Below are 18,119 nucleotides of genomic sequence, written 5' to 3'. Positions count from 1 at the left end.
AATACTGCATCATTTTAAAAACATCTGAGGGGTAAGCAAATGTAACTCTGTTTTACAGTAATTTTAACTAAAAGTGGTTGGTAAATCCTTCTGAAAATTGTTAACAATATCTGCTATTCCTGTTAGCTACAACAGACACAATGAATAGGACAACATCTTCCAGTTGTGAACAGATAATGGCTTCTAATATAAGGATAAAAGAAATAAAAATGATAATTTATTGTATATCACATGATAATTGCTGAAAAAAAAGCAAATATTGTAAGTACAATGGAATCAATTACCGTAGAGTTATCTTACCACAGTCTGCATGAAAACTCTCCAACAATGACCCAGATTGCCTTTATATTATATATATATGCCCTTCTACACTCACAAATTAATTGCAGCAAGATAAAATATATAGTCAAATAACTTTTTTTTTTTCCTCCCAGTAAAACATACATTTAAATTATTTTAAATCTAGTGTTTAAGGATAATACAGGTCCGTTTTATATCTCTCCCATATTTAAACTCCACTACCTGATTTCAGTGAGCTCCCACTGTTTGTCTAAGACACACAAATTTAGCTGCCTATGCCTTAAGTGTCTGCATCTGAGCTTGTTATGAGTTAGTTGCCTAACACAGACACTTAGTTTCATCGTAGTGGAGAGGGATTTTCCTTCCCCATCTCTGGCTCCAGACAGATGCAGCTCTTCTGCCCATTTTGTGTCGCATCTGGCAGCCCTGGCAGATAGTTTATCTGGCAGACCAGATTTCCTAGAGCAACACAGACTACGGTCAAATTTTTGACATCCAGTTCATGTGTAGATACCCAAGTTAAAGAGTCCTAATTCTGAGCTGAATCCTGTGCTCTGTAAAATACTGAATAGCTTACTTGTAAATACATTTTAAAGAGATTATGATGTACAGCTTAAGTATCCTGTACACCATCTTGATACAATTTAAAACCAAGATTTCATATACAGTAAGATAGTTAAAGTAACTGAATTGTGTAACTCTTCCTCCGCAACAAACATAAGGGTTCCCTGAATGACTTGATGAAATCCTTATACGTTAATTTGTAGAGAGAATTTACTATTTACAATATCACAAATTGCTAACATTTTAAAAATATTACATGCAATCAAAATAATTTCTGTATAGCATTTATTTGAAAAGAAGATAAACTTATATTCACTTTTTAATAGAAACTATTACCTTCACAGAATCAAACTAGCAATGAACTGTTTGGTGTACATTCTTGCTTTTGAAAAGTTCAACCAAACCAACAACAGTGACTTATGCCATATCAATAGTAAGTATTGGAACTGTAGACCAAGGTCCTTCTCTATTACCATTATGTGATTACATATAAACGTTACCTTCACAGCCTAAGTTCACCCAATGGGTCCAACTGTCCATCTCAATTGCCCCTGCAATTTCAAGTCACTGAGTTTAACAATTCCCTTTCAATATGAAGTGCTTTTTAAGATGGTGTTGGGAACTACAGCTGAAATCAGCTTTGCCAGAGTTCCAGATGTCTTCACACCCTTTGGTATGCATATAATAAGCTAAAAAGACTGTTAAATGAGAGATTACTATCTGCAGATGAAAAGCTACAGTCTCTCCCTCTGTCCCCCTCCTGCCACTTTTTATATAAGGCTATTTCCAATACAAGTACTCATCTTATATTGACATGTATATGAAATGTCTGCTGTTTCTCATCATTGCCATGCATCAGAGCCACAGTCACAAGCTAGGCATTTCAGAGAAAGGTGCTACCGTAACAGATAGATTTCTACTATTTTTTATCCCTGAATCTGATATTCATTGTATACTTAATCATATCCTCATCTAATCAGGGGGCAAATTTACTGTCATCATTTTATGTTTGGATATAGTTCTGAATATGTAGTACACTCTTAGTATAAGAAAATGGATGTGAAAGTAAATACATATTCTCATGGGAGAACAGACACTGAGTGACAGGAATATGGAAATTACTGAAAAGCATATGTTCAATTCCCTTGGAAACTTGGCCCATTTATTTTCATATATAGTATGATAAATTTTTAAAGCCCTTTATTGTCTGTGCATTCACTGTGGAAGCTAGTATAAAAACAGACTTACATATTGTGATTGTCTAATTAATTTTGGCTCATTTAAATAACTAATTTTTTGAAGTGGAAACGGGGATACCAGTATTCTGATTGTGTCATGTCATGCTTTGCTGATTAAATGTCCATCTAAATGCTTTTAGTATCATGCAGACACAAAGACTTTATATCATTTCTATGGATTTGGGGAAAGAAAGGCTATGAAAATACTATTTCAAACTCATTTCATTGTACACGTTTAACTAATTTTCTTTCAATCTCCAAATAATAAGGCAATGCTCTAAAGACCTGGTCCCATGCCCAGTGAAGTGAACTTGGATTTATTTGGGTCATGAATGGAAGGGATCCGAGGAATGGGATGCATCTCAATTGGCTTGACTGTCCAAAAGGACTGTTTCCTATTTAACAAGCGCTAGTACAAATAACACATTAGTTGAGTATATGTAAGTCATATGAACCCAAGTATTCCGAACTTTCTGAAATGGAACAGCAAAAGAGGGATTTTATCTTACAGATAAAGTAAATGCACTTTATCTGTTCAAAGAAAAGGGGTGATTCATAATATCTGGTTCACAGTTTATAAAAAAGAAACACTAATAAATTGCAGATCCTGTTTTTTAGAAGTTACTTTAAGAAAGTAACTTTTCCTAGCTTAATATAGGGGAAGAAAAAAAAAACAAAACAAAAAACTATTTGAGTACTATTTTATGTTATCATACATTATTCTGAACTGAATGGTATTCCATTTTCCTTGAATAATTTGGTAGTAGTTTAACTTTGCCTGCAGTTGTTCTCAGTTTCTGTCTTAAGGCTGAGTAGCTTTCATCCAATTCTCTTGCTTGTCTAACTTACATTAAACAGTGTGAAAGGCACCTGTCAGGTGGAGATTCAGAATGTGATGGGGATAGCAAAGTGACTAGCCAACTCCATTATTTATATTGTCAGGCCTCAGCATTGCCTCCTTAGGGTTTAAAATTCCTTTCTATGTATGTGTGCACTTGCATGTATAATACAATTAGGTGTTGTTGTTCACCCTTCCGAACAAAAGATTATGGTAACAGTCTGCAAGTTAATTTACAGGTGAAAAATCTCTTGTCTAAATTCACAGAAGTAATATGGCACCACAGTTCACCGTGAAATACTGCACTTAAAAGGGTAGACAAACCTAAATTTTGACATCAATCATAACGTTTTTTCCTCCACTTAGTTTTAAAATGTCAATGTTAATATATATATAATGTATATGTATGCTTTACTTAATTTTATAGTATAATAGAAATTCAAGTTATTACATTTCTTATAGTATCTGACAGATTAGTTGTTTCACTCTTTTTTCATGTCCAATAAAAAATTTCAGGGCCTGTCACTAGTTCCTGAGTTGCGGTTTGCTCACCACAGAAGAACAAAATAAATTTGGGAACAAAAGGTTGTATTAATCTGAAAAGCACCTTAAACAAGCCTTGCTGAGCAGTTTATTCAGAATGTAATTTATCTTTTTTTTTTTTTTAATTTAATTTTATTTTTTTTTTTCCCTGAGAGGCTTAAAAAAAGTGACTGGGAACACACAGGACAGAATATTACAGAAATTGAACCTCAAAAGGGGAGAAAGTGTTTTATGTTACCTCCTGGTTAGCAGCAGCTAGTTCTTCTTCCAGTGCAGAGACTCTTTCTAAAGAAACCCTCAGTCGCTCCCTTACCTAGAAGAAAAATCAAAATATGTGCAGTAACGTAATCTCTATCAGTCTTTAAAGTTAATATAACCTGCCATATGCACTACAGTATGCCCTGCCAGTCTGTAGGTATGTGTGTTGCATCCTTTCATAAGACATACTCTGTAGTAAACGTTGAAACCTAACTATAGAAAGACTAACCCACAAAACTAGGTGTCAAACTTTAAATACTGTACTGCTGTTCCACAGTTTGACTATAATCTGATGGAATATACATCAATTGCAAATATTCTAAGACCACATTATGCATAAAAATAAAATGTTATTCACAAGCATCTTTTACAAAGGGCAAGGAAAAAAACATTGGCAAATGTGTTAAGTCCACTCCACGGTAGATAATCTGCTCATATTAATCGAATGCAATGAATTCATTGAAAAAATAACTTGCAGCATTGCCTTCAGGTACACACATTAAAGATTTTTCATATCATCTTGCAGTTTGTTTGGGTTTTACAAAAAATCGTAAACAAGTTATACTCTCAAAAGCAGAAGTGTGTGCTGTGCTTCTACAAGCTTCAGAGATGTTCCTGTTATATGTCTATGATTTACACCATTAATAATAATAACTAACAGCAGCAACAACAATAATAATTCAATACCTCTGAAGACATTACTGTTGTTTGAGCACCCTGGTTCAGCATCAGCTCATGTAACTACAGGTAACCTAAGCTAGCAGTGTGGGCACCAGGCTCCCAATATGATCAAAAGGCATAGCTGACCTAAAGTGAGCTTCAGTGCTGTATGTTGGTGACTTTCCCTCTTCTGACCAGGATCTTATGGCAGCTCTTCTCCTAACTTACACAACTTCATTAAGCACCTCACCTTAAATGACTTGCCAAAATTCAGCATATATTCAGCATATATTTCAACTCCCATTCCCACTGCACTGTGTTAGTTCCAGCTTATGATCTAAGGACATTTAAGGCTGTTAGTGGTGTTTGTAGAGAAAGCTAATATATTCTATCAGATCAGTAGATTCAGCTGCAAAACAAAGCAAAGCAAAAATTAATCATTCAGGTACAATGAGACATTGTACATTTTCATGTATGTACAATTGTTCCCAGACTCTTGACAAATATGGGAGACCCCCAAAAAGGATGTTTATGTCCCAAAGCTTTCATAATTTTTCCAGTGATAACTCCCAGTCTAAGAAATGCCATTTCTTTTCTTTGCATACTTTATTTTCCTTTACTACTGATAGTGAAAGCCAAATATTGCCAGAAGACTCACTAAATCACAAGAATGGTTTACATTTCAGTAGACGAAAATTGCTTGTTAGCAAACCTACAACATAGAATGTACAGTATTTTTGTTCTACCTCAATTTTAAAACTGTTAAAATCTCAAGATCAAATACATATTCAGGAAACAAACACTAAAAAATAAAACTATTCAGCCTTTCTGACAAATGCAAAAATATTTGCTTATGCAGTACTTTGAGGTTTTGGTCCTCCTTACATACTTCAAATTTATTTATGTAAAATTATGTAGTCTAATAAATTATTTGAATACTCTCAGGTAACTATAGTTTTACTATATACTAAACTATGTTGTTAGCTTTAAGACAGCAGAAAGCATGAATGACAGGTGCTCAAAGAAACAAAAGAAAAGTGAGCTGAAGAGGCTTAAGATATAAGAAATATTAAGATGCCCCCAATATTAAAAAGAACTCTTTTCCTTTAGCCAATAACTCTTTTCCTATAAGCCAAAAAAAAAAAAAGGTCTGTTAATGATCCCAGAGATACATGTTGTAGCTTAAATGGGCATTTCATGTAGGGTTTGAATATATAATCAACAGCTGAGGTGCAGTAACTGACTGTGCCTGTTCAACTAACCAAATGAAGTTTAAGTCATCCTGAAGTGGCAGTTCAGGATGCCTTTCATCTGTGAGGCAGATGAATTTCTTCATAATTTCCATGCAATTATATCTTTCATAAAAATACTTCACACCAAAAATATAATGCATTCAGACTATAGTTGAAAATCTGTTATTGTTTAAATAGCTGAAAAAGTTCTTACTTCATTTGACTTTCCTTTTTTTTTTTTTTTTTTTTTTTTAGTTTTTAAATCATATCTCTGCTCAAAAACCAGCATTATTTCTACAGTTCTCACACCTTCCAAGGGCAGCTTGATGACCTGTTTCCCTATCCAGATGGACAAAAGTCCAAGGCAACATGAGTCCACCACCTGGAACTAACATAGAATCAGAGAATGGCTTGGGTTGGAAGGGACATTTAAAGACCACCTAGTTCCAACCCCCCTGCAAAGGGCAAGGACACCTCCCACTAGACCAGGTTGCTCAAAGCCTCATCTAACCTGGTCTTGAACACTTCCAGGGATGGGGCATCCACATCTTCTCTGGGCAAACTGTTCCAGTGCCTCACCACCCACACAGTAAAGAATTTCTTTTGTATATCTAATGTTAAGCCCTTTTAAGCTCTTTTAGCTTAAAACCATTACTCCTTGTCCTATCAGTACACTCAATGACAAAGAGTCCTTCCCCATCTTTTCTTTACTGGAAGGCTGCTATAAGGTCTTCCTGGAGCCTTCTATTTTGTTGCACCATGGGAGGTTTGTTGCACCAGGGGAGGTTTAGGTTGGATATTAGGAAACATTTTTTCACTGGAAGGGTTGTGAGGCATTAGATCAGGCTGCCCAGGAAAGCAGTTGAGTCACTATCCCTGGAGGTATTCAAAGGACCTGCAGGTGTGGCACATAGGGATATGGTTTAGTGATAGACTTGGCAGTGCTAGGTTAATGGTTGGACTTGATGATCTTAGAGGTCTTTTCCAACCTAAGTGATTCTATGATGCTATGATTCTCTAGGCTCAGCAACCCCACCTCTCTCAGCTTGTCTTCACAGAAGAGGTGCTCCAGCCCTCTGATGATCTTCGTGGAACTCTTTCCTCTCTCTCTTTTTCTCCTGTGCTCTCTATCTTCCCAGAGTTTCCTCTGATTCCTCTGCAGATCCTAAAATCTCCTTCTGTATCCTTCTTCTCTTCCCAGCACCATTTCTGTCTTTCACTAGCTCTACACAAATAAAGCCCATGTCCTACCAGTGAGGGGTGTAGTCCTGTCTCACAAAGTCTGATTTGAACCTCTTTGAAAACAGTGGGAGCTGGCAGAATATAATTTCTTAATGGAAATCTCAGCCCATATGTAAAAAATGCATAGAGAAATGAGTCTTCTTTCTGGCTTCAGTCCTCTTGGCTGTAAGTTCTGCTGAGGGACAAGACGATTGAGGAAAATTTCACAAGATGGTAATTGCTACTAGCTGAAATTAAATGCAATGAGTTGGCAATTTTACTTTAATTTTTCCTAGTTTCCTGAAACCTGCATATATTCAAGCCCAAGTGAGTTGATTTATAAATTCTCATTTATAAACGAGAATGCATGTTTTTAAAAGTCTAACACTTGCATTCTTTTAGAGTATTGTTAGAATTTGCAAACCAACAAGGCCACATCACTGAGGAGGTCAGAATGCCATAGCGAGCTGGAATCACAAAAAAACTTTTAATACTGTAGCTCTGTACAACTGAATCATAGTGGGTTTTATACAGACATTTTACAGCCTGAAAAACAACTCTACCTGGAAATAATAGGCAGCTGTTTTAAAGACAAAATAGGAGACATTTTTTACATAACAATTCAGAAAAAATAGGTAGAGAATTAATGTCATTCTTTTGAATATCAAGCTATTATATTCAAATCCAAGCTTTGCTTTCTTGTCCTTTTGTCAGTAACAACATGGAACAGTATCAGCGTGAAACAAAGCTACAGATGGAAATTGCCTTGTCTTGTACTGCCTTGCCTTCCTTTCCCTTCCTATTCCTCCTTTGCATGTACACAGTTAATGTGCTGTCTTTTTTATAATGACCTAACCAAAATTGTAGTCTGATGGCTCTTATTTTTTCTCTGAATATAAGATTTTATAAAGGATCTGAAAGCAAATCTGTCTTGACACAGAAGTCTTCTTTTTTCTTTTCATCTGAGCAATGAACAACTAATTTAGACTCACATTTGCCATGGTGACATTGGAAATGTTGCAACTAATTCTTTGTGTTCAACCACATACTTAGCAGTTATTAAAGCTGAGGAAATCTTCCATTATGCTAGTGAAGAAGAAAAAAAAAAAAAGAAAGAAAGGAAAAAAAAAAGCTGTATCAGTGTTCTGATTTGAAGGAGAAATCTGCTCTACTTTACTGCCCAGAAATTGTTACTTTATTTCTTAATTCAAATTTACTTCTCAGTCTTCAACTGATTTCAAAACACACTTGGGGAAGAACACAAAAGCTGAATAAAGATTTCAGGTTTGGTCATTCACATTCCAGAAAAGAGCACAGGTTACAAAGACCATACACATATGAATATGAATATGTGTATTCAATACACATATATTGTGAAAAAAACTTTGAGAAATATTTACCAGTTTGTAATTGTGTTAAAGTTTTCTTGACCTTTTAAAGTTCATATTTAATAAACTTTGAACCTAAATAAGGGACAACAGCAAAAGTCTCTGAAAGCCATATAAGTATGTATTGCACTGATTTTTGTATTGGATTCCCTCTTCAAATTTATGTTAAAGCAAACAAACAGAACCATCTCAATTTGTCATAGATGCAGTAAAATCTGTTTTTCTGTGTCACTTGCTTCTGAGAGACAAAGGAGCGGGAACAACTGCAAAGTATGTTTATCTGATACATTTTTTTTAGATGAATTAATAGAATTTGACATTGTTTTCTCTGTTCTGTAGCTTAAAGACAGTAATCGAGTAAATGTCGTTCATATAAGTAAGCATTATCTTACTATGATTGAGTTTATCACTTCAAAAATAATGTACTACCTAAATTTCATACAAAAAGTATTCCTGTTTTCTTAGGCACTAGCTAAGGTTTTACTAAACAAGACTTCACAAAGTAAGACTAACCAGATGTCATCTGATCTATTGGAACACAGTACAATATGCACTCTTAAAGGCCAGATTCCTATTATGGTGCCACAGATACAGAAGAAAAGGCTTGCTCTCTCTTTGTTACTGGGTGAATCCGATGTGGGCTCAGATGACCGGGTACTCCACTGGCTTTTAAATGCAGCCCTGTTATCTTGAAATGTAACATAGTCAAGGTTATGTTAGCACCGCTGTCGGTGCAAAATATCACCCATCTTTCTCTGTCTCCTAGCAACTGCTTCCCACTTTTTTCCTAGCTGTCAAATTCTTTCTTCTTTCTCTCCAGATCTGCAGCCCACAAAGAGCTTTTAAAAACACTTGCACATGCTAGAATTGAATCACTTTTGTTCATGAACACTCTAGTGAATAAAAGCTCTCTTAGCTACTTGCTAATGAATAAAAAGATAGTGGTAACGTTGACGTGAATAGGTTGTTTTTGTTTTCAACAATAGACAGGTATACCTTTCTGCCATGAATTAATCTTAAGAGAACTAGTGTTTTTTGAATCTTAGCTAAGACAGTAAGACCTGGTAGTTTGTTTTCTCTGTGAAGATCAATTGGACATTTTGTCTTAACAAATCATATAAAAATGAACTTGGAGAAGAAGTTGCTTATGTTTCTTCTTTCCAAATGTACATTTTAAAAGTTGAACCAAAACTCTAAATCAAAATAGAAAAAAAATATGCAGAAAAAAAAGTTCAGACATATTAGGAGGGAACTAAGCTACATAACAGTATGAATAAATAACATTTTTTTTCTAGTTTTTGTTCTTCCTGAACTACATATAAGGAATATGTACTTCCTGACCTACTCAAGTACAATGACTAGTCTAACCATGAAGTTAATCTAAGCTTGTATTTTCTATTCCATACTAACGATGTCTAGCAAACCTCTTCTTCATTTGCTGCATTATAAACTGTTTGATATATGCATGTATACCCCATGATATTCCATAGTTTTGTTTTACATTTATATATTTTTTGTTGCATGAAACAAAGAAAGTTATCAGCTACTTAACAGCAGTAAAAGAAGCCTTTGAGACCTGAAGCATTTAAGCAGGTCAAGGATGATTAACTGAATTGGTATATCCGTACAGATCATCTTCCCTATAAATACAGCTGTAAATTTCAAGTGACTTATGCAGTGGCAAAGCCTATTAAAAATGTGATGTTAGAATTTCACACTGATCCCTGTCCTAGCCAGTCCTAACCTCTGTTTAAAACTCATCCTTTTTATTTTTTTTTTATCAATACCCATTGTTTGCAGCATATAAAATAACTTTGTACTTCGGAAAAAAAAATATAAAAAAATCACTGAATGTAATGTTACTGTAAAAATAAAAGTCTAGATTCCTTTGGAATGAAAAATTATATAAAATATGTCATTAAATAGACCAGCTATGCTGTGACCCTTTCCATGTCTTTTTGCTTACTGAGGATGTGTGACAACTCTAAATATGAAGAAAATCTAGAATTGGTAGCAAAACTGCCTGTGTTAGTTTTCAGTTTTCTAAGAAATTTAGTATAATTAGACATATAAAGATGCTTGAAAATATGTATAGTTTATGTCAAATTAAATTCCCATAGAGAAATACATTTAGTGCAGTATCAATTTCATTTGCTGTGACAATTCACTTGGCCAAGAAGACACAATGAATTATTTGAGATACATATAACACAGTAAATAGACTGTAAAAGTATAAAACAGTAAATAGACAAATCTAAAGGAACGCTATCATTACCTCCATGCCCTAAAATGAAAATTTGCACAAAGTAAACTACAACCATGACTTTGGCATTGGGTAATAGGGTAAGAATAACAGCATACTCTTACTACCTTCTGCTCTCCAGGATTTATCTATCGGGTTTAACCAAACAGGACTGGCTCTCTGCTATCGGGAAGTTCATTCTATAGGGAATGAAGAGATGCTGAAGGAGTTGACAGACAGTGAAGTAACTGTTAAAGATACCCATGCTCTCTCTGAATAATGCTATCAAGGCCATGGTTTCTCTTTGCTGGTCTGTCTTTTGGATGAAAGCTAAAGGTAAAGCCCAGACTTCCTGTAATATCTAGAGAACCAATAAGCATTCTGAGATAAGTTCAATTCCTGGTTCTCCTTATACTTAAAAAGGCCTCCCTGGAAAGACAAATCCTAAATTGATATGTTTTATTTTCCATCTTAGAGTCTGTTTTATATTTTTCATTGCATTTTATTATAGTAATAATCGTGTTTTTATAGTTGTACTGTGTGCATAGCAATCCTTGCACCACTAGTCAAGTTTTGTGACAAAGCTTGTTACAGCACTTCAAGGTGTTTTTGTGTAGGAAGTGAAGATACGACAGCAAATTTGCGTTTAGGAAGAATGTAAACACTTTCTGAGGTTTTTTGTAAGGATTTAATGAAAATATCTTACTATGCTTTTTTGAGATTGTAATGGCTAAGTTATTAGTTTTCAATGCAATTCTGTCAGTTTTCTTAGTTTTCTTTACCCTTTATCCTTAACCTACTTCCGTTTTGGGTGCATTTTCTGATGAGGCAGTTTTTATTTCCCATGACATCAATATATTCTGTATCATTTTATTTATTTTTTTTCCCTCACTATTTATTAGTAACATCTGCCAACTGACCTCCCTAAGCACAGCAGCAAATCTGTGGGAGCAAAGCACAACCCACAATGCAAGAAGACAGGACACTTTAGTGAATTGGACGTACATGAGTCAAAGGGGCTAGACTGGCTGCATGCAAAGGTGCTGACAGACTTGATTAATTCATTGTCATAGTGAGGCTTTTAACATCTTTGAAAGGTCATGGCAGTTAGGGAAGGTTCCCAGTGGGTGGAAAAAGAACAAATTGTGTCCATCATCACAAAAGGAAATAACTATCCTGGGAAGATCCTGGAAAACACAAACTGATCAGTGTTGTGATGTTTATGGAACAAATACTCCTAGAAGCCATTTCCAGGCAAATAAAGGATGAGACAGTGGTTGGGAAGAGCCAGCATGACTTTGTAAAAGGCAAATGTCACCTGGCCAGCCTTACTACCTTGTGTGATGAGATGCCTGGCTCCATGGATAAGGGGAGAACAGTGAATGTTTTAAGACTTTTTGCAAGATCTTCCATTTACCCCTGAAGAGAAAAAGCTGAGTTATACAGTAGATGGAAAATTGGCTGGACTGAAAGGCTCAGAAACTGGTGATCAATGACAAAATCCAAATGTCATCCAATTACTATGGATGGAAGAACCTCAAGCAACATAACAGGTTTGGGGTGGAGAAAGCAGTTTTGAAGAAAAGATTTATGTATTGTGGTGACCATCAAGATGAACGATTATGCCCTTGTGAATAAGGCCAGAGGCACCTGGGGTTACTTCAGCAAAAGTGAAGTCAGCAGGTCGAGGGATTTGTTTATATCGCTCTACTCAGGCCTCTAGAAACTGCAGCTGGAATACTGTGTCTGGTTTGGGGCTTTACAGTACAAGAAAGACACTGATGGACTGGAGTGAGTTTAGTGGAAGCCCATCAAGCTGGTCAGGGGCTGGAGTACATGGCATATAAAGAGAGGCTGGGTCATTTCAAACTTAAGAAAGGAAGGTTCATGGGAGACTTTATTGCTGTCTACAGATAGCTAACAGGAAGCTGTGAAGAAAAAGACAGCTTCTTCTTGGAGATGTACAGTGATAGAGCAAGAGGCAAAAGGTGAAAGACTCAGCAATGGAAATTTCAACTAGATGTAGAAAAAGAAATTACAGTTAGGGTAATGAAACACTGGAACTATAATCATAAATATTTATTAGTCAATTTGGGTGTCTGCAGTCTTTTTCACTTCCATTATTTTTGAATAAAAATCCCACTAATTGCAACAATAAATGGTGTAATGTGGTAGCATTCTAACATCGCTTATCTGTATGATATATAAAACATCTGTGATCTATTCCTTTTAGCGAGAATTACTATAACATGAACACATAATTTTATACAGGATTTGTACTTGAAAATAATGTGTACTAGGTTTATAACAGATTATTCTAATACCATTTACTAAACTGCTTCCTTGAATAATCTTGGAATGTTTTATAATAAAATAGGATTCATTATTTCACAAGAAAAATGGTTCAAAGCACAGGTGAATAACACATAGAAAGAAGTCATTTTGGCCAATCAATTTAACAACTTCTTTTCTATTGTAACAAACCTCATGTTAATATCACTACAGATGGCTGATTTTTCTACACTGATCATTATCGTTACCACTTCCCAGTAAGAGACCCAGTAGACACATAAAATGTGTACCTGTGTCAGTCCAAAAATTTTAAATGGATACAGATTCAGACCTGTTATATTAACTAAAAAAAAATAAAGATAGAAAGAAAAGATTTTTAGGAATACAGGCCAAAAGATTATATTTAGCTTCAGTCTAAGTCTGTATCTAATCTAATTGATACATAAAATAAACTGCATAGTAAAATAAAACCTAAACATTCACAAAAAATATATATATAAGAAGTAAATAATTGCTGAATAATCAGAATATATTTAAAATTTATTTCTTATTATTTCTCATATTTTTCCAACATGATGTCAGAAAGTACAAAGCAGGAGAACTCTTTATAGTTTTATGAATGTCTAAAATGTTGGATAAAAATCAAGGCTCAGACCATAAACCCTTTAAATCCTCAAAAGATTTTTTCTTAATAATACAGAATTTTGTAAGTCTTGATGATGGCCCAAAGCTTATTAAAACTAATTGCTAACAGCAGCTAGAAGTCACTATATTCCATTTTCTAAATTTCCTTTCAATATGCTTTCATGATACATAACTGAATAGAACATATACCTAAAGAGATATACATAAAAACAAAATAATTTTGGAGTCAGCATAAGATACTTAAATTAATTTAACTCTGAACCTGACACTTAAACCCTGAATGACTCATAACCCACACTGTTTCACTCTTTAGCTAGCAGTGAAGAATAAATGCTACTATATGACTACAGCTACTCTTTTCATAAAGCTGTTTTTTAAATAATAGTTCCTTAAATATTGTCATCTTTCTTCATATATTTCTAAATAAAAAGTTAATTTTATTACTATGAAGCCAATGAACTGGTTCTATACAACAGAACTCAACATTGCAGTCAACAGTTTCAGATGCTGTGCTGCACAAGAGGACTCCACTGTTTACTCAGCCTCCTCAGAGTAGCAACTCAGATGCAGTTCTGAGCCCAGAGAAGTGAGCCAAGACAGACTCTACAAGGAACTAGGTTCCTTGCTTGTGAACAATGGTTTTCACATCCTCCCTGCATGTGCAGTTTTGAAGCATTTACTAATTCAGATGCATCATTTTCTGAGTATATTTTTTCTAGACTTGAATTAGATTTTTGTAATTCATGTAAAGAAATACGCAAGGTGATACCTCAGAATTACATGAAGTTTCATTCACACACAAGTCTTTCCAATACAAAACACATACAGAATCCAGTGGAAAGACTCCCTTTAATAATATGTGTAGGCAGTTAACATCATGAATGATTTTTAATCTTGATTCTGCAAGCCCTCCATTAGCTTTGACAATGAAGGATCTACTACTCATTTTATACTACCCTAATCTTAGAGAAAATGCTGTGCTTATGCAGTAAATGCCGTAAACATCTCTGAAACTTATGCTTTCCTTCTAAAAAGTTTTAAGAGGAAAGCTCTTTTATGTACTTAGAAATGTCTTTTTCTGCCTCAGTTTGTGTTTTTAAAGTTTGAGAAGTCTACATTTTCTCATCAATAACTTACTTGAAAACATATTAGAGACATAAATTCCATCATGGCATGTTTATTTTATTCCTAAATAGGAGAAGTCTTTCTGGTAAGGGACAGATTTACTTGTTTTGAAAAGTCAGTATTACTGACTACAAAAGACAGCTAAAGTGACCCAAATTGCAGAGTAGCTATTGGTCATACTTTCTTAAGGACTTCTTTGAACATGTAAAAATGTTTTAAGTACAAGATGTACCAAGAAGGAAACACACAATAAGCATTATAAAGCACAGTATAGTAAGTTAAAGGGAGTATCTGATAATATTCTTTCCACACTGTACCTTTTCATCCAAAGCCTTATGGTGCTCAAACAGCGATTTCAGAGCTTTGAGGACCTCAACTTCACTGGAAACTCCTGAAGGAGACTGTGCTTGCCGTTTCACCACTGTCATCCTCAGTGACCTTTCGTGTCTTGAGACAAGGCACTCCAAATGCTCCAGTAACAGCTATTGGATTTGATATAAAAGGTTATTAATTCTTGTGCACTTAAATGCTATGGAAATTCTAACTACAAAGTGCATGATACCAAATGTCAATTTTCTTGGCCACCTCATTATGGGAGAGACTGTTGGAATTATTGCCAATATTTTATGATTCAAAATCAGATGAAATCAGGTCAGTAGAAAAATAGAAAATCAACTCATAATTTCATTTAAAACTCTTTGAAAAGTAAACAAAACAAATCAGCATAGAGTCACTATTTAACTAAGTTAAGTACACATTTACATTATTTGTCATTGTAATTGATAAGCATTAGCTATCAAATAACAATCAAAACCAGTCTAAAACATCATGCAAAAATATAAAAGCAGTTTATAATTATTTCACCTTAACTGTAATATCTTCAAATTATATTGGAAGTTACTTAACCAAGTATGTAAAAGCAAAATGTATATTTCATTAAATTTTTCAGATTATTTACTCTAACATGTCTTTATCGTTGCTAACGTGTTCTAAAATGTTCATTGTGTCTGTTGTATTACAAACATGAGGGAAGACAAAAAGGTTCGTGAACAGGGTATTTCAGGCTATTGTAAATAACCTGCAGAATAACCTGTAAGTGACATATTGTAAAAACATATGATAATCGTTTGTCATTATTACACTAAGTATCTTAAAAGAAATACTAAAATGACATCTTGGCGTACAGAAAATTCACCATTTATCTAGGCTTTCATATCTCTCTGTTCTTACTACTACTGTTCTTATTTCTTAGTTCTTAGTTCTACACTACTGTTCTTACTATCTGAACATAGAAGATAATTGCTTAGCTGTAAGGCTGTAACAGGGTAGCTAAATTCATGAATCAAAACACTTGATAAATGTATTGCAGTTACAACATACAATTATACCTAAACCACTGAACTGGAAATTTTAAAGTTACGTAGATAATTGTTTATTATTGCTCCTTTGATGCTATTCTTAATATAGCTACTATTAGAAAAGAGTTATATTTATCTGTCATCTATAGCTATTCTCAGACATGTAATGACCTTTATTGTTACATGAACTAATAGAGACAAAAGAGTATAAACAGAGTATAATCACATTAGAATAGTTATATACAGCTATCAAACCGGGAACAATTCAGGTTTGATGTTATCTTTACTTCAAGCATGATTCCTGTATGTGGATTTGCACCTGTTTATAATTTTACAATAATTGCATTATCCACAAAAATAGTGAATACATATATGAATAATATTAATACACAAAGAATTGTAATGGCTCCATGAAATTCAAGAAAGATGGGTATTTTTCACCATTACTGAATTCAAGTGGTGGCCCATGTTTATCAAAAGCAAATGAGTAAGAAGATGGATGAGCATTGTCATTTGACATCTACAGGCCCAACAACGATTTAGTCAGATTTTTAATAACTTGAAGCAGTTCAAAGTAACAGGCAGATCTGAAGAGGCCCCTTCATCACAGAGACTTCTTGAACTTGATATGGAGATGTAGTAAGGTTGTAACTTAGATTAGATCAGGACTGTTTCCAAACATGGAGTCTTTCTGTTCATAACAGAAATTAAATGCACAGTTAACTGCTATCATAACAGAATTTTTGAATACAATCTAAATTCATTATCTTTTTTTTTTTTTTTTTCCAGGCCAGGTAGCTATCTAGGAGATAACTGAAGAAAAGAAAGTCAATAGTTATCTAGGAGATAACAAAGGGAAAGAAAGTCAGTAGTTGATTACTAATTCTACAGCCTACTTTCTGTCCCACATCTCCAAAGAAAGATTTCTGGGGAAACTGGAAAAAAAAAAAAAAAAAAAATACTGAACCACAGTTAAACTTTCAGCACAGCCATACCTTCAGTAAGTCTGCAGTTGCCCTCAGCTTAAACTGACACCCATTAAAACAATGCAGAATTCCATAATCTTGCTAACTAATTTTTGACCTCATGCTGAGCAAATTTATCATATTTGATGCCCTACTAACCTAAACAAGTCATCCTGGACAGATGATCAGAAGGGAGAATTCTTAGAGCCTGTATTCAAGTCTTCTTTAGAAGGAAAAATGAGAAAATCTGGTATAAGAGGGAAGAAAATTGATGGCAACACAGAATTCTTGACATGGAAAAAAAAATTACAGAAGGAATTATGCATAAACTATAGAACAGAGAAAAATAAGGAACACGGGAAAAAGGAGTGATAAGGAAAAAGTAGTGTACATCCAGCATCCCATTTTGAGCTGGGATAAACAGACGATCTTGACAGGGAACCTGAAGTCAGCATGGACAGAAGAAAGGTGGGAACCTTCTTAAGAGAAGGAAGAATGGAGACTGATGAAAGTGATGGGGACTAAGAAAATAAAGTTAAATAAGATTTCCACGTATCAAGAAGAGAGTGGAATGGTACAGGGGGGTACAGGGACCTCAGAATTTCTTATGGGGTGAATGTGGAGGAGTTTACCGTGTGGGATGAACAGCACAGCACCATAGCCCTTTGCAGAGCAGCAGATAAAATATTTAACTTTAGGCTAAGTTACTATGTTAAAAACTTGTAATACATAAAATTAAATCAAACCAAAGCCATCCATTTAATATACACAAAACTTAATTTTGTCCTTAACTGAGAATTATCATTTTAGAGGTGACAAATCCAAATATAAATGTCTGCACATATTTCATGGTTGTTAAATAAAACTTCAAGTGCAAAATATTGTGTTGCCTTTTTTACCTTAATATAGAAAGATGAGATGATGTCACAGGTAAGTGTCAAAGCACTCATGCCGGATTACTGAACTACTTGTGAACATTTCATGCTTTTTCTTACTGTTCTTATTCACTATGGCCACTCAGCTAGTAGTGGTTCATTTTTCTGGAAACCACCTCTGCAGTATTTTCCTTGCTGTCAGCCCTCAGAGTGCTCAAGAAGACATGCTGACACAGCTTTCTGGCTGATAGCAATTTATTATTTTTGCTTTTCAACAGAAGTCAAGTCTATTTCTCCACAAAATCTGTGAGCACTGCTTACAGCAAATCCACTTTAGCTGACCAGAGAGTATGACTAACCTCCCTGTGCTGCATT

The 18,119-nt window shown here is 34.6% G+C and overlaps 1 protein-coding gene across 16 annotated transcripts in view; it reads right to left on the bottom strand.

The window, feature by feature from the left end:
- PPFIA2 (PTPRF interacting protein alpha 2) overlaps positions 1 to 18,119 on the bottom strand; it is a 343,054-nt gene that overhangs the window by 110,526 nt on the left and 214,409 nt on the right. For all 16 annotated transcript variants that reach the window (XM_083807695.1, XM_083807685.1, XM_083807694.1 and 13 more), the window contains 2 exons: positions 14,864 to 15,028; positions 3,722 to 3,796 (listed from right to left, as the gene is read on the bottom strand). In XM_083807695.1, the coding sequence (XP_083663821.1) occupies positions 3,722 to 3,796; positions 14,864 to 15,028 (240 nt within the window). The remainder of the gene's footprint in view (positions 1 to 3,721; positions 3,797 to 14,863; positions 15,029 to 18,119) is intronic.

This window comes from Anser anser, assembly GCF_964211835.1.
Source record: "Anser anser genome assembly, chromosome: 1".
NCBI classification, from domain to species: Eukaryota; Metazoa; Chordata; class Aves; order Anseriformes; family Anatidae; genus Anser; species Anser anser.
The sequence above is the reverse complement of the archived record's forward strand: the minus strand, read 5'-3'. Positions and strand labels throughout refer to the sequence as shown.